Genomic DNA, 22,112 nt, shown 5'->3' with positions numbered 1-22,112 from the left:
ATTGTCATAATTCTAATGAAATCTATTTTCTTTCCTTTGGTAGGAGCCACTGGTGGCCAATGACATCCTAAACCACCCCAACTTTGTCAAGAAAAACCTCTGCAACAGCTTCAGTGACCGCACAGTCCAGCGCTTCTACAAATTCAACACCAGCATTGTGGTGAGTCGCATAAAAATGTAGCATAACTAGAGGTATGAATGTGTACTTTCATAGCATTCATACTGTAGTAGCAAAAACAGACACACTCCTCTGGGCCCCGCATAGCAATATGGAAAAATCTTGTAGTGTAACACTGCCATCTCGTGGTCATACGTGCTGTTGCAAACTTCTGTTTGCTATTTGTGACTCTGTTGAGTCTGTGTGTGGTTGGAAATGAAACAGTCTCTGTCTTCATCTTGCCCATCCTTACATGGGTAAAAAGCACTTTGAGGCTGGTGTTAGAAACTTCTGCAGCTCTTTCTGTTTCAAAGTTTCTGTTTAGTGTGTGCAGTTTTGAAGTTTCTCTCACCTTTTTTTTTTTTTTAAAGAAGATTAAAAAGTATATTGATTTTCCATGGATTTGTGTAGCGATGTAGAGGTTAGAGTGACCTCTCCAACTCTTTCTCCTTTAGGGGGACCTCACCAACCTGGTCCATGGTAGCCATTGTTCTAAATACCGCCTTACCAGAATCCCCGGCACCAACGCCTTTGCCGGCATTGTGAACGAGACGTGCGACTCCTTGGCGTTCTGTGCCTGCAGCACGGTAGACCGGCTGTGTCTCAACTGCCACAGGTCAGTACCGAATTCTCTTTACCGTTTAGCTCTCTGACACATTAATGCTTTGTTAACATAAAGTAATGGTTGAAAAATAAGAATGGGTCTGATTTTGCACGAATCCAACACCCAGAGTTTGATAGTTTGATGCAGCAGTGATGCTGCAGCTTGCACAGGTTCAGGAGTCACACAGTGACTTTTTCAGTCAAGGAATTTGCTTAAAGATTAAGCAAACATTAAGTCTGAATCAAACTGTGAATACAAGTTTCTCACTGATCTGCTGTTTAACTGTTTGCTGTTCAGAATGGAGCAGAATGAGTGCGAGTGTCCCTGTGAGTGCCCTCTGGAGGTCAATGAGTGTACAGGCAACCTCACCAATGCTGAGAACAGGTGGGTACATTGTCTAAAGCACATACACTTTACCCCTTCTGCCTTCAGAACTGCTCATGCCACTACACAACAAGGTTCTGGAAATATTCTGGAAATCTGGAAATATTTTTCAGACATTTTGGTCCATTTGGACATGATGGTATCACATGGTTGATGCAGAATCGTGAATCCCTCGTGCGGCCATATCTGAAAGGGTTTGGAAAGATTGAAATCTTGTGACTGGGAAGCCATTTGTGTACAATAAACTCACTGTCATGTTCAACATGATTTGAGCTTTGTGACATGTTGTGTTGACCTGCTAGAAGTAGCCATTAGACGACTGGTACACTGTAGTCATGTCTGTGAAGCTTCTCAGTCATCCAGGTTATCGTAGTTTCCAAGTTTTCCAAGATCCTTAGACTGTAGTCATAAAGCGATTTGGTCAGCAACAATATTCAGATAGGGTGTGGAGGATGGATCAAGCATAAATGTCGCAGCAGAAATGGAGACTCCTCAGACCACCAAAGATTTTTCCAACCTTCTGTTGCCCAATCTTGGTGATCATGTGTGAATTGCATCCCCAGCTTCCTGTTCCTAGCTGACAGGAGCTGCACTCAGTGTGGTCTTTTGCTGCTGTAGCCCAACTCAGAGATGCTCTTCTGCATACCTCGGTTGTAACAAGTCCTTATTTGAGTAAACTGTTCCATTCCTACAAGCTTGAAGAAGTCTTCTGGCCATTCTCCTCTGACCTCAACAAGACTTTTTCTCCCAGAGAACTGCCACTCGCTGGATATTCTCTTTATTTCGGATCATCTCTGTAAACAGAGAGATGGTAGATTAGCCTGTCTGGGACCAACAACCATGTTGCATTCAAAGTCATTTAAACCACCTTTCTTCTCCATCCTGATGCTCAGTTTGACCATCATCGTGACCATGACTACATGGCTAAATCCACTGAATTGCTGTCACATGACTGGCAGATTAGATAGTTGTGTTATACTGCAGTTCAATGGATCTACGTAATGAAGCAGCCGGCGAGTTTGCATTACTGCAGGTATATCATACATCTGCGATAATACTGTCCCAAGTTATAATCACCGAAGATGAGCTACAAATGACAGCAGAAAGAAATTACAGCTGACCTCAGCGCTTACAGAATCTGAAAATAATGTCATAGAAAACAGTCAATGGTTTACACAAGATGCCTTTATATGACCGTATTAGGAAAACATGCTTGGCTTGCATACTGAACTACCCAGTGACTGCAGAGCAGTGAGATACCCACCAGAGAGCGCATTAGTCATTCTAGAGGGAGCTATGCCACACTATTTGCAAGGTAGTTGAGAAAATCCTCCCACATCTTATCAGGATTAAGTTCAGTCACTCTTGAGGCCGAACTTGTTTTTTTTTTTATTGGTTCTTAACTTTCAGATGATGCCTCTTTTGTTCTTCTTCTTGGTCAAATAGTGATGCAGCTTGGTGTAAGACATAGCCCTCAGTTCCCTTTATGCCAGAAGTGCTTCAAAACGGTCTTTAAAAGCCCAGATGAAAATCACACTGCTTTGATCTTAGATTTAAAGGAATGGGACAAAAGGGTTCTTGACTGTAAAATTCATTTCTCCAGCCTTCCTGCTTGCATGTGGTGTTTTAAAGGCAACCTGCTTTCTTCATTTCTAAGTTAAGAGTTCCTGTCATATTTCCCTCAACGTGTTTTGCAGACGTGCGCGCGTGACGCTTCAAACTTTTTGAAAGCTTCCCGTGCAAATGTTTGTGGGTGTTTCTCACTTTTATATCTCTTGCTTTCCTGCTGCATCACTCTGTCTGTTCCAGGTCTTTTCCTTTACTGTTTGAGCCATTCTGCATCCAATCCATCATTCACAGTGCCTCTCACATTTCTCTCCCTTATTACACTGACCTCCTTTCATCAGCCATCAGCAGTCTTTGACAGCATGTCAATGTTTAAAATGCCAATTTCTCCTTTATTTCAGGAAGACGTGCAATTAAATTTTTTTCACTGTCAGTTTTTTTCCCTCTGTATTTGTCTGGCAGCATCGACGTGTCTCTTTAGAGCTGATTGACATGTTGAAGACATTTCTTTGTGTGCTCGTGCTTTGATTTTTATTTTTTTATGATCTTTTTTTCCCCAGTTTAATCATATTTAATGGTAGGATTCGGGTTGTCTAGTTAATGTAATTGATTTGTGTTTTGACCAAGAAAATGTGTCTTTTTTTTGGTGTATTTTTCTTAGGAATCCCAGCTGTGAGGTGCATCAAGAGCCTGTCAGTCTGAATGTGATTGATCCCAGCCTGCACGACACACTGCCCCAGTGTATCAACACCCGCTGTAGCCAGAGATACACCAGCAGGTACGTACACCAACTTAGCACATTTGGTACACTTTGACAGGTGTAACAGCACAGTGATAGAGAGCTGATGAATAAATAAAGAGCATTTTAAAATGACATGCTTTTATAATATCACTAATATGCTTATTAATTGTGGTCAAATGTTACTAAAATGAATAAACCAAACATAGACAACATAGAAAAACACACACAAGGGTGACCAAAGTGCTGAACAATAGAAATATAAGAGACACAATAAGAATAATAAATACGATAAAAATAATAAACATAGCAAAAACAATAAAATATAAGTAAATACAAGTCAGTTAACCACTGAATCCAAAGCCAGCGAATAAAAATGCATTTTCAATCTGGATTTAAAAACTGATAGGTTTGTAGTGTAAACCTATTCGCTGAAACGTTAAGGACAATTTGCTACACAGCAAAACAAGACACGAGTAGGCAAAGTTCTTCATGTTTCTCGTGCACGGGAGAGAACCGGACAAACGCCGTTCCTTCGCTTGACCCCAGTCGCTCTCGTCCGCTCCCCCATAACACTGCTCTTTTATTGAGGTTACATGAATATACATAGGTTCATTAACATATGACGTCTACATACAAACAAAGAGTACCTTGCCTGTGTGTGTGTGTGTGTGTGTGTGTGTGTGTGTGTGTGTGTGTGACTTCCCTAAACCTGCTGGTCTGGAAGTCCAGCAGTTCATCTAAACAAAAGGCACTTAGACTAAAACAGATATAGATACGTTTATCCTACCATAAAACAATAAGAGAAGGTACGACCTCTCCCATGCTCCCAGAGTGTGGGTCTTAATGCCAGAGCACTGTGGAATGCACACAACGTCTCTGCAGACTATTAAGGATCACACATCCTATCACTACACAATCGATTATACACCTCTAAGCATATATGGTTAAATATTTCTAAGCATAAATGACAATAAACAATACAAAACCTGACAAAAACCAGCACTGATGTCGATTGCCTAATGTGAAGACCGGAGCTGACCGGAGTGAACGAGTGGGGACATAGGGCTTCAGCAAATCAGACAAATATGCAGGTGCCAGACCATTTAAGGATTTAAAAACCAATAAAAGAACTTTAAAATGAATCCTAAATTCAATTGGAAGCCAGTGCAGGGAGGCCAGGACCGGAGTAGTGTGCTCAAATTTCCTTCTACCAGATAAAAACCGTGCTGCAGCATTCTGTACTAGTTGCAGGCGTGTCAGAGTGCCCAGTCCAACCCCTATTAAAAGGTAGTTGCAATAATCCAAGCGTGAGGTTATAAAAGCGTGGATAACAGTCTCCAAATCACGCCTTGAAAGAAACGGCTTAACCTTCGACAGACGCCTGAGTTGATCAAATGATGATTTCACCACCCCATTCACGTGGCCCTCAAAAATAAGTGCAGTCGATTTTTAACCCAAGATTGGTAATCGAGCTCTTCAGGTGAGGGGTCAGAGCAGCAAGGTCAACATCAGGGATATCAGAGGAACGATTCGGGCCAAACAGAATAGCTTCCGTTTTACGTTCATTAAAATTGTAAAAGTTTAGAGCCATCCATGACTTAACATCGCTAAGGCAATCAAGCAGGAGTCTAATTGGGGAGCTATCAGAACAACTGAAAGGAAAATAAAAACCATGGTAATAGTGGACATTAGGTTGCAATTTATAGTGCTCAAAAAATTAAAGGAACACTTTTAATAAGAGTTCAGCGTAAAGTCAGTTAAACTTTTAAGTAGCAGAGGGGTTAATAAGTTCCAGTTGTTTTGGTGTTGATACAATAGACAAAAGATTCACTAGAGTGGCAACAAGAGACAACCCCCAAAAGAAGGAATGGTTTTACAGGTGGAAACCTCCTGACTTGGACAGGGAGTTACTCCAGGAGAGCTGGACAGGGAGGTGGAAGACCTTTAACCCTGTGGAAGGCCCTGTGCTCACTGCCCAGCACTGTGGAGCCAGATTGGTGTTTGTCATAGAAAACATGAATTGGCAGGTCCACCACTGGCAACTTGTGAAGAAGAAAAACTGCAGCGAACGTTGTGATGCTTGTAACATCGTTCAGTATGACTAGTTTGGTGGTGGGTCAGTGATGGTCTGAGGAGGCATATCCATGGAGGGACGCACAGACCTCTACAGGCTAGACAATGACACCCTGACTGCCATTAGGTATCAGAATGAAACCCTAGATTGTCAGACCCTGCACCGGTGTAATTGGTTACATTGTCAGGCATGAATACCAGCACATAAGGGTCAGGCGAACCACAGAGTATCATTTTGAGTTGCTGCGGTATCATTTTAGCAAAATGGCCCAGCTTGCTGCATAATTTTCTTCCCCCCAGTAAGATCTGATGTGGTTTTTTTTGTTTTGTTTTTGTTTTTAAGTGTTCCTTAAATTGTGAGCAGTTTATGTGTAATTATTTGTAATGACACTTTATGTCGTCATCTGTTTTGGAGCATTATGGAAAAACTGCAGTAGTAACGGGTATTGCACCTGGTTTTTACATGATTAAATGACTTTCCAGATAACAGATGAAATTAATAAATTGTAACTTTTGTTTTTATTTCACTTGGAAACAACCGGAAGAATGCTTTTGAGGGCTGTCATATAGTAATTGTTTATTTTGCCTTTCGAGAAATCTTATTTTGAAGGTAGTAACCAGTTTGATTCTTTTGTTTTTTTGCGTTGTATAATACGGTCTAATCAACCTACTATCAGGTTATTAGGTAATAATAGTTATATATATAAAATAAATACATTATTGCACCAAAATAACCTTATTACAACTGAAGCACTGAGTTTTACCATATCGATTACTCTACTATTGCTGAACAGTTTTGCTTCATTGCTACTGAAGTATCTTTCGTCAGTATTACTTTTTCTTTTTATCTCGCACTACACTATTGCAAAAAAATTTCAGCCTTATATTAGATTCATGAATCTGATTAATGCTTTTTATGAATCGCAGTCAGACAAGTACCGACTGTACTTTCAGCTGCTCCCTTATTCACAAGGGCTTGCAGAATCAGGTAGCCTAATGTGTATATTACTTTATTACCTCATTATTGTGAGTCCCTGTTATTTCCATGTTATTGCCAAACTGTAATATAATGTATCAACTGCTTGATATCTACGTTCTGCGTCCTCAGTGACTGTTTCGGTGTGCTGGACTGCGAGTGGTGCATGGTGGACAGTGATGGGAAGACTCACCTCGACAAGCCTTACTGTGCCCTGCAGAAGGAGTGTTTCGGCGGCATTGTTGGTGCCAAAAGTCCCTATGCAGATGGCTTGGGGCTTATGGGTGAGTTCTTTACCCAAAGAAATTGAGATTTTTTTTCCAATTTATTATATATGTCCTCTTTGGACCCTTGGCTTCATCAACATATTTATTAAATGTTTTAGAGTTGTAGATTGAGCCCACCATTATGAACCATTATGAGGCCTTTTTATTGAATACTCTGTAGGGCACCTTCATAGTGATGAAAAAAGCAACAGCACAAGAAGTCAAAGTTAAATCATTTCTTTCAGGTCCTTAAGACAACAGTTTTATTTAGATTTATATTTTTCCCTGAAACTTTTCCGTTGCCTGGTAATTTTCTTTGGAAAGAGAATTGGCCGTCTTCCTGCAGTTGAAGGCTTTTTCAGTGGTACTTCACACTGACGAGAGAATAGAAGCGAGGGAGAAAATGTACCAGCATCTCAGCAGGAGTGAGGATCTGAGCCCGAGCTGTTTGATACTGGCTTGTTGTATTGTCTCTACTTGAGCCATCTGAAATCCTTTGTGACTTCTTTAAAAGAAAACCTTCTGTCTGTTCTCTCTTCTGCAGATGAGGAGGTAGCCTCTTTGAACATGATCAAGAGCGCCCCTGTGGGTCCAGTGGCTGGGGGCATTATGGGATGCATCATGGTGCTGGTGCTGGCTGTGTATGCATACAGACACCAGATTCACAGGCGCTCGCACCAGCACATGTCTCCGCTAGCTGCGCAGGGTAGGACTAATGCATAAATTCCCATATTTGTTTTGTCACACACCTTTTGTGAAGCTGTGGAGAATCTCAGAGCTGTGAAAGTGCATCTGGTTGGCCTGTATTTGTAACACTGGAAAAAAAGTTACAAGAACTACAATGTTTGTTATGTTTATTTTAGTTTAAATGATGTCATTTCTTTAAAAAAAAAAAAAAGAACAGACAAAAACACAGCCTTAAAGGAATGTGATTAACAAGCGCTACAGCAACTGGCGAGTGCCGCTGGAGCTAAACAGCTGACATTAGCATCAGCACAGCAGCAGCTGCTGCTTCTGTATGATTTGTGTAATTACACAGAAATATTGACAAAAACATCAAACAAGATTACAACCTCATTAAAGCTCCTCAGTCCAAGTCACTTTCAGTCTGGAAGTTTGGTAAACAACCTGGAATAGTGGAGAGTGTGGCTACGTTATCACGGGGTATTAGTCTGAGCATTTGGCTCATAGATTCAGAGTTACTCAGCTTTGTGTACTTAGGTGTCAGTGCTTTCACCAAACCACATATACATGGCAATTTAAGCTGCAGCTTTTGGGGGTGCAGCCTAATGCCTACTGAATATCTACAGTTCCCACATGCACACACATTCATGTGTTTGTTTTCATCATTCTTACTCTTCTTCTTTTTCTCCACGTCGCTTCAGAAATGTCGGTGAGAATGTCCAACCTTGATAATGAAAGAGATGAGAGGGATGAAGACAGTCACGAGGACAGAGGAATCAGTGAGTGTTGTCTGATGTCGTACTGATCTACGCTATATTGCCAAAAGTATTCACTCATCCATCCAAATCATCTAATAGAGGTGTTCCAGTCACTTCCATGGCCACAGGTGTATAAAATTAAGCACCTAGGCACACAGACTGCTTCTACAAACATTAGTGAAAGAATGGGTTGCTCTCAGCAGTTCAGTGAATTCCAGTGTGCCACTGATAGGATGCCACATGTTTGATAAATCCAGTCCTCACTAGTAAATATTCCACAGTCAGCTGTTAGTGGTATTATAACACAGCGGAAGCAGCTGGGAACAACAGCCACAGTCAGCCACAAAATGGTGGAATCACAGAGCCTCAGATGCTAAGGTGCATAGTGCACAGAGGTCACCAACCTTCTGCAAAGTCTGGTACTACAGACCTCCAAACTTCATGTGATTAGCTCAAGGTTAGTTCATAGAGAGCTTCATTGAATGGACTTCCATGATGGAGCTGCATCCAAGCTTCACATCACCAAGCGTAATGCAAAGTGTCAGATGAAATGGTATAAAGCACGCCACCACAGGACTGCCAGAGGATTTGTTCTCTGGAGTGACAAATCACTCTTCTTCGTCTGGTGTGGGATTATTATCTAGTGAAAAGAACTCTTAATGCTTCAACATGCCAACACATTTTGGATAATTTCATGCTCCCAACTCTGCTCCCAATATGGAGATGGCCCACATGACTGTGCACCAGTGCACAAAGCAAGGTCCATAAAGACATGGATGAGCGGGTTTGGTGTGGAAGAACTTGACTGGCCTGCACAGAGTCCTGATCTTAACCCAACAGAACACCTTTGGGTTGAATTTAAAGGGAGACTCTGAGCCAGGCCTTCTCGTCTGTCTTTTTGACCTCACAAATGGGCTTCTGGAAGAATAGTCAAAATTCTCAGAAAGATTCCTAAACCTTGTAAAAAGCCTTCCCAGAAGAGTTGAAGCTGTTAAGGGTGGGCCATCATCATATTAAACCCAATGAATTAGGGATGGGAGGTTCACATGCATGTGAAAGCAGATGAGCAAATACTTTTTGCTACATAGTGTATTGTATCATGAACATTTTGTACATTTATGTAGAACCTTACTTTTTGACAGCACAGGTGCACATCTTCTTGACCCATTTGCTCTCTTTTATTTTCAGTCAGCAATACTCGATTCATAGCTGCAGTGATCGAGAGACACACTCACACTCCCGAGCGGAGACGGAGGTACTGGGGGCGGTCCGGGACAGAGAGTGACCATGGTAAGAGAACCATTTGGGCACGCAGAAACCTGGATATTTACGATGAAGCTGTGTGCAGCTGTGACAGCGCTGTATGTCAGTGCTGATGGAAAGCGGAACTGAGTCAGTCATACCTGAAATGTCAGCAATGCTGTGTCAAAACAAAACCACTGATTTAACTATTTCGAGAGTTCCTGATTCTTATTGATAGTTGCAGTTTCAAGAAGGTTGGCGCAAAAAAGCCTAAATCGATCCCAGTCAAGTCATTATGGTGGCTGAGGAAGCCTGTAATGAGTGGGTGTTGATAATTTAAGTAATAGTTGCCTTAATTCTGTATAAGTCTTGTATAACAACTCAGCCTAAATGAATGTTGTTTACGGAAAATGAATCATCCACTGGTTACAAAAGTGGACCATACTGTACTTTATAAAGTGTTACTCACATGAGTTTGCCTCCAGCAAAGATTATATTTATATTGCTATAGATGTACATTTTGAATATTGCTATAACATATAAATATTCATTTGCATGAATTGTCCAGGAAGTGAAGGGCAGACTGCATGCAAGCTCTGCTTCAGAGTAATCTGCCACTAAAGCTGCTTCTCCTTTGTGCTTAAAGGAGGAGGTTAGAGTTTAAGGGAACGATCAGGAGGTTTGCTGAACATAATCGTCTAGGAGAAAGACCCCCAGGGTCACAGAGGATCACAGTATCTCTGCTGACTTGGAAAAAGCTCAAGAGTTTGAAGATGTTGGATAAATATTGCCCATTAAAAGTCTGTCACAGTGGCCTGGGCTAAAAGCAGCGACGCAACATGAAATCAAGTTTGTACTTTATTGAATATAAAACCTTAAAATGATTCATTTAACTACATGGTGTCATAACAGGTGAGGGACCAGACAAAGAGCGATTCATAAGACCCTTATGAAAAGGACACCGAGGGAACAGTTTACCCTGCCCGGGATAGGGTTACCGGGGCCCCGCCCTGGAGCCAGGCCCGGGGAGGGTGCCCGAGGGCGAGCGTCTGGTGGCCGGGCCTTAGTCCATGGGGTCCGGCCGGGCACAGCCCGAAGAGGAGACATGGGCCCATCCTCCCGCAGGCCCACCACCCGCAGGAGGCGCCATAGGGGTCGGGTGCATTGTGTGCCGGGTGGCGGCCAGGAGCGGAGGCCCTGGCGGACTGACCCCCGGCTGCCAAGACTGGCAATAGGGACATGGAATGTCACCTCTCTGGTGGGGAAGGAGCCTGAGTTAGTGCGTGAGGTTGAGAGGTACCGGCTAGATATAGTCGGGCTCACCTCTACACATGGCTTGGGCTCTGGAACCAGTCTCCTGGAGAGGGGCTGGACTCTGTCTCAGTCTGGAGTTGCCCCTGGTGAGAGGCGGCGGGCTGGGGTGGGTATCCTAATATCCCCTCGGCTTGCTGCCGGTACGTTGGGGTTTTTCCCGGTGGACGAGAGGGTTTGTTCCCTGCGCCTTAGGGTCGGGGAACGGGTCCTGACTGTCATCTGCGCTTATGCGCCGAGTGGCAGTTCAGAGTACCCAGCCTTCTTAGAGTCCCTGGGGGGGGGGGGGGTGCTGGAGGGTGCTCCACCTGGAGACTCTGTTGTCCTGCTGGGAGACTTCAATGCTCACGTGGGTAACGACAGCGAGACCTGGAGGGGCGTGATTGGGAGGAACGGCCTCCCTGATCTGAACCCGAGCGGTGCTCTGTTATTGGACTTCTGTGCTAACCACAGTTTGGCCATAACGAACACCCTGTTCGAACATAAGAGTGTCCATAAGTGCACGTGGCACCAGGATGCTCTAGGCCGTAGGTCGATGATCGATTTTGTAATCGTATCAGCAGACCTGCGACCATATGTTCTGGACACTCGGGTAAAGAGAGGGGCTGAGCTGTCAACTGATCACCACCTGGTGGTGAGTTGGATCAGGTGGCGGGGGAGGACGCTGGACAGACCTGGTGCACCTAAACGCGTAGTGAGGGTGTGCTGGGAACGTCTAGCAGAGGCCCCAGTCCGCGAGATCTTCAACGCACACCTCCGGCAGAGCTTCGACAGCATTCCGAGGGAGACTGGGGACATTGAGTCCGAATGGACCATGTTCAGAGTCTCCATTGCCGAAGCTGCTGCATTGAGCTGCGGCTGCAAGGTGGTGGGTGCCTGCCGTGGTGGTAATCCCCGAACCAAATGGTGGACACCAGAGGTGAAGGGAGCCACCAGGCTGAAGAAGGAGTCCTATCGGGCTTGGTTAGCCTGTGGGACTCCGGAGGCAGCCGACAGGTATCGACAGGCCAAGCGGAATGCGGCTCGGGCAGTGGCTGAAGCAAAAACTCGGGTGTGGGAGGAGTTCGGAGAGGCCATGGAAAAAGACTTTCGGACTGCCTCGAAGAGATTCTGGCAAACCGTCAGACGTCTCAGGAGGGGAAAGCGGTGCTCTACCTGCACTGTGTATAGTGCTGGCGGAGCGCTGCTGACGTCGACTGAGAAAATTGTCAGGCGGTGGAAGGAATACTTCGAGGACCTCCTTAATCCCACTGACACGTCTTCCGAGGAGGAAGCAGAGTCTGGGGATGAGGGGAATGACCTGCCAATTTCCGGGGGCGAGGTCACTGAGGCAGTTAAACAACTCCTTGGTGGCAGAGCCCCTGGTGTTGATGAGGTCCGCCCCGAGTTCCTGAAGGCTCTGGACGTTGTAGGGCTGTCCTGGTTGACACGCCTCTGCAATGTTGCGTGGAGATCAGGGGCAGTACCTGTGGACTGGCAGACCGGGGTGGTGGTCCCCATCTTTAAGAAAGGGGACCGGAGGGTGTGTTCCAACTACAGGGGGATCACACTCCTCAGCCTCCCTGGGAAAGTCTATGCCAGGGTGCTGGAAAGGAGAGTTCGTCCGTTAGTCGAACCTCGGATACAGGAGGAACAATGCGGTTTTCGTCCTGGTCGTGGAACACTGGACCAGCTCTTTATCCTCTCCAGGATACTTGAGGGTGCATGGGAGTTTGCCCAACCAGTCTACATGTGTTTTGTGGACTTGGAGAAGGCATTCGACCGTGTCCCTCGGGGTGTCCTGTGGGAGGTGTTGCGGGAATATGGGGTGTCTGGCCCATTGCTACGGGCCATTCGATCCCTATACAACCGTTGCAAGAGCTTGGTTCGCATTGCCGGCAATAAGTCGGACTCGTTCCCGGTGGGTGATGGGCTTCGCCAGGGCTGCCCTTTGTCTCCGGTTCTGTTCATAATTTTTATGGACAGGATTTCTAGGCGCAGCCAAGTGGCGGAGGGCTTTCGCTTTGGTGGCCTCAGAATCTCATCTCTGATTTTTGCAGATGATGTGGTTCTGTTGGCTTCATCGGTTGAAGGCCTCCAGCTCGCACTGGAACGGTTCGCAGCCGAGTGTGAAGCAGCGGGAATGAGGATCAGCACCTCCAAATCTGAGGCCATGGTTCTCAGCCGGAAAAGGGTGGAGTGCCCACTCCGGGTCGGGGATGAGTTCCTGCCACAAGTGGAGGAGTTCAAGTATCTCGGGGTCTTGTTCGCGAGTGATGGGAGAAGGGAGCCGGAGATCGACAGACGGATTGGGGCTGCAGCTGCAGTAATGCGGACGCTGCACCGGTCCGTCGTGGTGAAGAGGGAGCTGAGTGTAAAAGCGAAGCTCTCAATTTACCAGTCGATCTACGTCCCTACCCTCACCTATGGCCACGAGCTGTGGGTAGTGACCGAAAGAACGAGATCGCGGATACAAGCGGCAGAAATGAGCTTCCTCCGAAGGGTGGCTGGCCTCTCCCTTAGAGATAGGGTGAGAAGTTCGGCCATCCGGGAGGGGCTCAGAGTAGAGCAGCTGCTGCTCCACATCGAAAGGAGCCAGCTGAGGTGGTTCGGGCATCTGACAAGGATGCCCCCTGGGCGCCTCCTGGGTGAGGTGTTCCAGGCATGTCCCACCGGGAGGAGGCCCCGGGGCAGACCCAGGACACGCTGGAGAGATTATATCTCTCGGCTGGCCTGGGAACGCCTTGGTATTCCCCCGGATAAGCTGGAGGAGGTGGCTGGGGAGAGGGAGGTCTGGGCCTCTTTGCTTAGGCTGCTGCCCCCGCGACCCGGCCCCGGACAAAGCGGATGAAGATGGATGGATGGGTGTCATAACAGATCTGCAGTTAGCTCTCAGTTCCTGCGCTTTGGAGCATCTCCTGGCTTGTTCTTTTTGTTATATCACAGTTCTGAACCGTGTTTTCTCTTATCTTTAGCTCTGGAAGAGCTGCTCATGTTCACTGTTAACGTTTGTAGAACTCGCAAGTCTGACGCTCAATGTGGATGGACAGTTTCACCCACATGGGCACTTACCACCTACATGTAGCATCACTCCACTTCCTGGCAGTGAGTGTCTCGGTTAGATGTTGCATAACTGATGATGCCAGAGAGAAGAGGGATGAATATGAAGAGAGGAGAGTGGGCTAAAATGTAACAGAACGAGCTTGTCTGCTGTGTGCTGCATACAGTATTGATTGTAGGAACAGTGGAATGTGGTTCTTTTTCTCTACTTCCACCTCTCTTTCGTGCAGTTTTTCAAGGATTAGATGTATTTATTTGATACAACATTTGATTATCATACTCTTGCCGTAAAGATTAGAGTGTAATGCAATGATGTAAACTGGCTAATACCACAAGCAGTCTTAATATTTTGTGCAGCTGAAGATGGGGAGGGTTTGTAAAATGAAACATGGAGAACAAGTGGGGAGATGGGGAGATGCAAAAATGATGAAATAAGTAAAAAGCAAGGGCAAGAGGACAGGAAGAGAGAGGAAGATGAGTAAGAAATAATGGAAAGAGTGGGTGTTAGTCCATTAGCGAATATAACTTTACACATACACAAGCATTATTAGCTTCAAAGTTGCTGCTTGTCTCTCATCAGTCAAAGGTTCCTTCCCACCATTATTCAGTCACTCAGACTTGCACACAAGCCTATATACAGATCACCAAAAACAGACCATTAAATCTGCTGAATGACGCACAAACTCTGTTTGCTGTGTGGTCCGCTTTAAGGATAAGCTTCCAGGCAACAGTTCAAACCAGCCATTAAGGAACGTGTGCTGCATATAGCCATATAATCTCCAAGTTTAATCCACACACCTGGCAATTTTCAGTCTGTTTGTACTTCAAACATTTGAATGCTATGTAACCCAACAAACCTTTAGAACTAGAATAGGAATGTTTAACCTTTAAGAAAAGACAGAATGGCAGTGGCCCCATCCTGTATTAGGTATCGCGTATATAATTGTCGGCTGTTTACATTGATATTTATGTATAATCTACCTATAAATTATAAGACAAAAAAGCTTAATTACTAATGAATTACGACTAAATATGATTTTGAACAGTGTTTAAAAGTACATGTTTACCTGGTCACTGAAAGAGGGAAGGGCATGAGTTTTAAAATGTTGGTACAGGTCAGACACTTCACTTAACATTACTATTAATAATAATAATAGAGCATTTTAAGTAAGGATTAAACTATTAAAAAGTATTGTTTTGTAATAGTTTGAAATTTTGAATTTGCTTTCTAGCTAAGATCTAAAATTTAACTTTTGATTATATAGCTAGCAGCTAGTAGCTTAGCTTAAGTTAGCTAATCACTGCATACAGAAGTCTGGCACCAAACTCCCCATAAGACAAATCTGATTTTATTTTTGCAACTAGCTTTATAAGAAGCAGTGACCAAAAAAGGACAGCCATAATGGATTTTTTATTTTTATTTTTTATAAACTTTGGACGACACGAAGGCTAGTTGCTTTACTCTATATTGACGCTAAGCTAATTGGTTATTAGAGCTTTATTCTTAACATCCATATGAGAGTGGTATCAATGTGTTTGTCTAATTCTCACCAAGAAAGCAAACAGGTTTGCCAAGTTTTTCACCTGTTTAAAGTTGTTAGAGGAAAAATTGCAGTTCTATCTTCAAGGCATAATAACATGGTAGTTTAGCTCGGCCTCCCTTCATCTCATGACATTAAGTAGGATTTGATATCCTCTACCTGGTGCAGCTGTAAATGGTCAGCAGTGCACAGTTGGTGGTAGATTTACCTGAAGCACTGGGTTATTGCTTTTGGGAAAACTGGGAAAAATTGTGACAAAGTTGGCACCTTCCATGTCTGGAACTTCTTTGTCTGTTGTCTTAGGCCAGCTAATCTTTGGAGGATCAGGAAAAGAACAGTATAAATAAACTTACATACAAGTCATTCCCTTACCTGAACCAGTTGTTGGTTATTGTTAAGAGGAAGATGAGAAACATCACCTTAATGCCACACTGGATTGATGCTGAAATTTGTTTTAAAGAAGATATAATAATTATAATAGTAATGATAACAGGTGTTATTTCAGGATATCTGGTTTTCATGAGCTATAATCCAAAATCATTAAACAAAAGACAGCTTGAAATATTTCACTTTATTTGTAATGATAATGATGTAATGATAAGAAGATATGAACGTTTACATTAAATTATGAAAAAAACTTTTTAAAACTGCATTAGTAGAGTTCTAACATGACTGGTTTATTGTTTTGAGTGAAGGGCTTTTTAGCATCAGTAGGTTACCATTACTGTTGTGAGCAGCAGTAATTGTAGGCTTGGACCTGGGCTTTGGTATAGCAAATATTAAGCTGGATTGCTGCTGGAAAATATGAACCCAGCAGCCCTGCAAAACTGATCGCTCTCTGATGGTTTAGATGTTCAAGTGTCAGATGTTTTTCAGATAGAAAATGGTTATTCTGACATAAATTTAACGCAGGGCCAGACCCGTAAACACACATACTTCTAACCCCACTGCCTGCAGCCCGCGTGCCACAGATGCGTTCGCGTGTCTCTGGAGGTTTAATGTTTCATCATCCAAAATGACAGTGATTTTTCTATAAATATAATCATAGAGGCTCTCAGGCTTACAGGGTTATTTACTCAAACAGTAATAACAGATTGGTGTTCCACAGAGCAGCACGGCTGGTGTCTTTTCAGAAGCTGAAAAAGATGGAGATAAAGGACTAAGGAATGTGGATTTATTTTCACATAGACTCTAAAAAAGCATTTTTAGTCACACACTGTGTTTTTAGATGCTTTTTTATGGGCTTCAGGGTGGTGGTGCAGATCCCATTTATAATCTAACGTTTCCATTTAGGTGAAAAATCAGAAATAATTACTAAAGAGAATTTATTTTATAGAAATTGCCCAAAGTAGAAGCTTTGCTGGGCAGGATGCAAATAATTGCAGTCCACAATCTGTGAGAATCATTACACATTGACCTAACAACCAAAAGGTCCCCGGTTTGATCCCAGGGAGGAGACGCAAATCATCTTTGGGGCAACTGGTCTAAACAATCTGCCCAATCAAACATGAAGAGCTGCCTGCTGTGACGACCCTTTATGAATAAACCCAAAGCTACAGTATATGGTAGCTTAAAGCAGTCAACAAGTGACCTCTGGAGTCGGTGCATTTCGGCCTGTCATGTACTTCTCATATGGTTTCTCAGTGACTGCACTTCCCTGTTACTAAGTTCAGTTAGCATTGTGCACCAGGAGCCATGTCGGCCCATTTTTCTGCCTCCTCAGGCTAAACGTGTGTGCGAGATGTGTAAGAATGAGATCATAAATATGCATGTTTTTTTTTAAAATTGTTATTATTTCAAACTGAGCTGAAAACATAAGGAGTAAAAAAAAAAAGTCCCTGGGGAATGTTTACTTGTTAATGTGCCATCAAATGCCACCAAATAGTGCCGTCAAATAGCTTGTACTGCACTCAGAAACATTATGAGCTGCCGTGTGCTCACGGGAACGTTTCTGTGCTGAATATTCACGATCGGAGAGCGTCATTAGTTAGCTGAGTTGTTACATTTTATGGTGCCTTCCCATTTCTATTAAAGCGGAGCGCAGGCGTCATTACCGACAGGTCCACATGTGCAGGGACTGTTTAGTTTTGCTTTGCCACGCTGCCTTCTTCATTTAGTTTCAAACTTTGAAACATATATTTAAGAATTTTTTGCTTAAGATTTTAAAATTGCCCAGTAGTTTTGAGGGAAAGGATTGTGAAATAACTCCATCCTCTGCACTTCTTTTTGTGTCCAGGCTACAGCACCATGAGCCCGCAGGAGGACAGCGAGAATCCGCCTGGAAACAACGACCCGCTTTCGGCCGGCGTTGACGTTGGCAACCACGATGACGACCTGGACCTGGACACTCCCCCGCAGACGGCGGCATTGCTCAGCCACAAGTTCCACCCCTACCGGCACTCGCACGCGCACCACCACCCGCTGCACACCCATACGCATCACCTGCAAGCAGCGGTGACGGTGCACAGCGTGGACGCAGAGTGCTGATCCTCCTGAAAGGACCGGAACTGTTCTTTTGTTTTGTTTTTGTTTTTTATTAAACATAAAAAAAGACAGTGGTGTGTAAGTAGAGAGCACACACAGTTGGAGGGAGACGCCACAGGTAGACTTAGTGACGCTTCAAGATCTCATTGTGCCATCATCTCAGTCTTGAGCCCTCTTTCATTTAACCACATTTAAAAGCGGACACGTGTACGCGGCCGCACTTGGGCCAGTGGATGTAACCAAGTGGGACTTCCTGTTATTTTTCTGAAGGACTCGAGATTAAGAGCACGTAACAGCCTTCAGACGCAAACAGAAAAGCTGCATGAGCCCATTTTTTGGCTTTCACTGAGGACGGGACACAACTGGAAGCTAAAAGCCTTCTTGGGGTCAGGTCAAAGATTGTTATTATTCTCCAGGACCAGTGGATTTTTACAGTACAAGCACTCATGTCGGACCCCTTTTTAAAACAGGGCTAAATCCCGAACTCCACACAGGTTGGAACATTTATGGAAACTGTGGGACATCTCTGAAGGGGAGTGAAAATACTGCATTTTTGAAAAGTGAACTGGATCTAGTGAGATTCTAAAACAGCCTCTATTTCAACTTTACTCTCCATGAAGAAGCTCTGGAGTTTGTTTTATTCTTTTTTTCTTTGTTTTCTCAGACCAGCAGCAGCTGCCTTTATCCAAAGCAGTGGCTGCTGGTCTGACACACAGCAGTGTGGCACGATATCTGGACTTTTCCATGAATGTTTGTGAACTTCAAAGTAGGAAGAAAAGGCTTCAATATTCACAGAAACGCAAGAAGAAACACTTTAAAGAGGAAAATATTATTTTTCTACTATTTATTAAAGGTAGATTTTCAAGAGAGGAAAGCAGCGCAAATATGACAGCAGTCGGGGTGCATCAGACACACCGGCCCACTTCCTGCAACCAGTGCATTAATTTTTGGGACTCATTATTTTTCTGTTTTTTTTTTTGTTTTTTTTTTCCTTTCTTAAAATATCTGTGAATTTATTTTTGAATTTTAAGAATATCAGTACTATAACAGGGATTATTCTCATTTCTTTTTTTACCAGACCGAGGGATTCCAGTGCAGCTCGTTTGCATTTTCTTTTAAATGTTCTGTTTACTTTCTTTCAGCAGGAGCATAATTGAATAATCTCCTTTGGATCCCCATTTCTAAGTGCACTCAGCGGTCAGTCCATGAGGTACACTGGTCCAGGCACAACAGTCCTGCTGTAAATTCGACTTTTATGACACTTCATTTCACTGTTCATTTGATTCTGTTTCTCCATGCTGAGGTCAAAGGTGACATTTCCCCCCTCATGTACACAAGTAGGAAAACACTTCTTACTCTAGAGCCTTACCTTTTATGATGAAAGTATTTTCTTTATGAAAGCATCACCAATATTTACAGCTTTTTAAAGATCAGTGTTAAAGCAGGGCTGTTGTGTTGAATTGCACCATCTTGTTCTGGCGTACCTTAAAGCGGCCTCCCAGTAGGGAGATCTGCTCCTGTTCAGACTTGCTGGAAAACATCCTCTTTGTGATCTCGTCATGTTTTCGAGAGGTAGAACTTCTGTATTCGCTGCCCTTTTTTTGAGCCTCCTGGGGACTGGGCGAGGACGACACCAGCGCATAAAAAAGAAACCATAACCAAAAGAAAAACAGAAGAATAGACAATCCCTGGCTTTCATCACTGCTGGGAATTTGGTGTGTGAGGATTAGCAGAGACCCTCACAGAGAATGAGTGCTGTCCACTCTGTCTGCCTGAATAAGAAAAACCAGTACAGAGTGCTTCTTGTTTTATCACAACCTTTCACTTTTGAGGCTAAGCTAATGCTCTGGGTGTGTGTCTGTTAGGGTTGTGCGGATTTTTATACAAAACGGAATTAAATTTCCACCCAAGATAACCAAGATGGAAGTCTCCTCGTCAAAGAGGGAAAAGGAGATGCTGCTGCTGTTTTACAGAGGTTACACCCCATCAGTTGGCTCCTCTGTGGTTAACCACTCAAAAATGTATTTTTTACAGAGTGTGTGTGTGTGTGTGTGTGTGTGTGTGTGTGTGTGTGTGTGTGTGTGTGTGTGTGTGTGTGTGTGTGTGTGATGAAAGGATGACTATCCACCAGGAGCATTTTCATTGAATGCATTATTTTTCAACATAGTATTAGAGAATTATAGGTGAAAATGATTGATCAAGAAATCCACTTATTTTTATTGAGATGAAGAGTCACATGACCCGATCTGTGCTTTTGTGGGTTTGTTCAGCTGATCGAATCACGTCAGTGCGGCATCCGTGTCTTGTTTTTTTCCCTTCCGCCTTTTCAGGTGCCGAAATGTTTATTGTTCTTCAGAGATTCACTATGAAGTGTAAATACGGAGTCACAAATAGCTATTAATAACCTGTACACTCCATCGTTTTATGTTGTTAAGACATGATGTATGCTTCAAATGATGCTCAGATATTTGGGTTGATATGTTCTGTTTATGGTGTCTCATTTTTATTTTTTTTGGATGCCTCGGATGTGTTTTGTTTGGGTTCTTTTGGGAGATTTATTTTTCTTTAGGTCCATATTGGATGGAAGTCAGTACTTGGTGATATTAATACACACTTTTTATGTTTAAAAGACTTCTAGTTTTTAAAAGTTTTATCGTGTTTTGTGTCTTGGAAATGCTAAAGAAAACTTCTCTCTCGTGCGCTCGTGTAGGTTCGTCACAGCAGTACTACACAGCTTGTCACTCACTAATGACCGATCCAGCTGCCTTGTAGTGGGTTAGAGTTTACGCCGCGCTACTTAAGACTTTCGCCCGTATTCATTTACAGTCGTTTTGGCGCATTTGACACTTGAGGAGAATATTTACATTTGCACATTCAGTGTGAGCCCATTACACTTTCATCTGCACAAGTGCTAAATAATTCGACGGCTCTGACAGAGTTGACACATTACCGTGTGCCCGTTTTGTCTCGGTGCGTGTTCGTGTTTAGGGTTCCCGCTCATGACCGGGATCACAGGAGACGTTTGCCAGCTCGTAATGACGCCGGATTTACCCACCTGCAAGGAATTCAGATCACAAACACTGACTGATATTCCAAATTGTCCTCCCCCCCCCCACCCCCCAAAATAAATAAACCACTCTACGGTACGTTAATTCAGTTATTAGAACAAATGCAGTCTCAACAGTATTTTCTTTTAAACGGGGGGGGGTTCCTGAAAAGTGAGTGCACCATTAAAAGCTTATTTTCCAGGAGAGTTTTAATCAGTATTTAGCAGCTGTTGTAAACAAGTATATATACAGAACACTCTAAAATGCAAATAATGTACTGAAGGAACATGTGTATGTCACCCCCCCCACCTCATGTATCATATAAAGTTATCAAATTGAGATTTATTGCAATGTGAATGTGATAAAGTCCATTTTACACCTACACTTTGTGGCATTCTGATTCCTGCTCAGTGTTTATGATGCTCTTCAATGGGCGAATAGAGTGAAACTGCATCTGCTGCTGCTGCACTGCTCGCTGGAGGTTCAAAAGAAAGGGGGAAAAGATGAGATTGATATTTCTCGTCAGAAAAAAGAGAATGGCGGCACATCTGTCGCACACAGATCCACATTCAGTCAAACTTGTGTCGTTTTATTAGATTTCATGCAGCTCTTTGTACAGCTACAAAAACACTACTAGCATGCAGTGCTGTGAAAAACTAAGCATAATTCAATAGCTTGTACAGCAACATTTAGCAGCAGCAGCTTGAAAGTAAATCATTTTATGAGTCTCTCACATGGCCCAGTTTGAAATGAGTTTACACACAGCTCCTGCCATCGCCTTTATATCAGACTGAGGTCCAGGCTTTGACGGGGCCATTGCAACATCTTGATTCTTTTCTTTTCTAACCGTGTCGCTGTAGATTTGCTGCTGTGTTTGGTATCATTGTCCTGTTGCATGACCCAGTTTCAGACGAGCTTTAGATGTCAGGTTAGCTCACATTTCAGTCTAGAATTCTTTATATGAGTAAATAGTTTGCTTAAATGTCTCAAATTTGCACGTTCTGTGATTGCCAATGAGCCAAAATCAACACCACTACCGTGCTCAACAGTTGATAATAGATAAAACTGCAAACTTCTGCTCACACTTATGGTCAATTAATCAAGTGCATTTGATAACATGAGGTAGTGTACGATATAGTGGAGTGCTAATTAAGTTATCACCTATTTCTGGCAAGCCTGGTTAACAAAGTGCTGTACTGTATGTTGTAGATGTTGCACTGCTGCTGTAAAGCTGGGCA

The 22,112-nt window shown here is 43.5% G+C and overlaps 1 protein-coding gene across 1 annotated transcript in view; it reads left to right on the top strand.

The window, feature by feature from the left end:
• Nucleotides 1–21,256, top strand: part of cachd1 (cache domain containing 1) — a 106,937-nt gene extending 85,681 nt beyond the window's left edge. The window contains exons 19-27 of the mRNA XM_086268200.1: nt 44–160; nt 613–773; nt 1,059–1,145; nt 3,373–3,489; nt 6,635–6,786; nt 7,313–7,474; nt 8,154–8,231; nt 9,399–9,500; nt 17,580–21,256. Coding sequence (XP_086124326.1) covers nt 44–160; nt 613–773; nt 1,059–1,145; nt 3,373–3,489; nt 6,635–6,786; nt 7,313–7,474; nt 8,154–8,231; nt 9,399–9,500; nt 17,580–17,830 — 1,227 coding nt within the window. The 3' untranslated portion in view covers nt 17,831–21,256. The remainder of the gene's footprint in view (nt 1–43; nt 161–612; nt 774–1,058; nt 1,146–3,372; nt 3,490–6,634; nt 6,787–7,312; nt 7,475–8,153; nt 8,232–9,398; nt 9,501–17,579) is intronic.
• The last annotated feature ends 856 nt before the right edge of the window (nt 21,257–22,112 follow it).

Source organism: Aulonocara sp. 'chitande type north' Nkhata Bay, linkage group LG17 (genome assembly GCF_057382095.1).
Source record: "Aulonocara sp. 'chitande type north' Nkhata Bay isolate Kocher_YH1m ecotype deep benthic linkage group LG17, A_spYH_male_GT1.1, whole genome shotgun sequence".
Lineage (NCBI taxonomy): Eukaryota > Metazoa > Chordata > Actinopteri > Cichliformes > Cichlidae > Aulonocara > Aulonocara sp. 'chitande type north' Nkhata Bay.
This window is presented reverse-complemented; position numbering and strand designations above follow the sequence as displayed.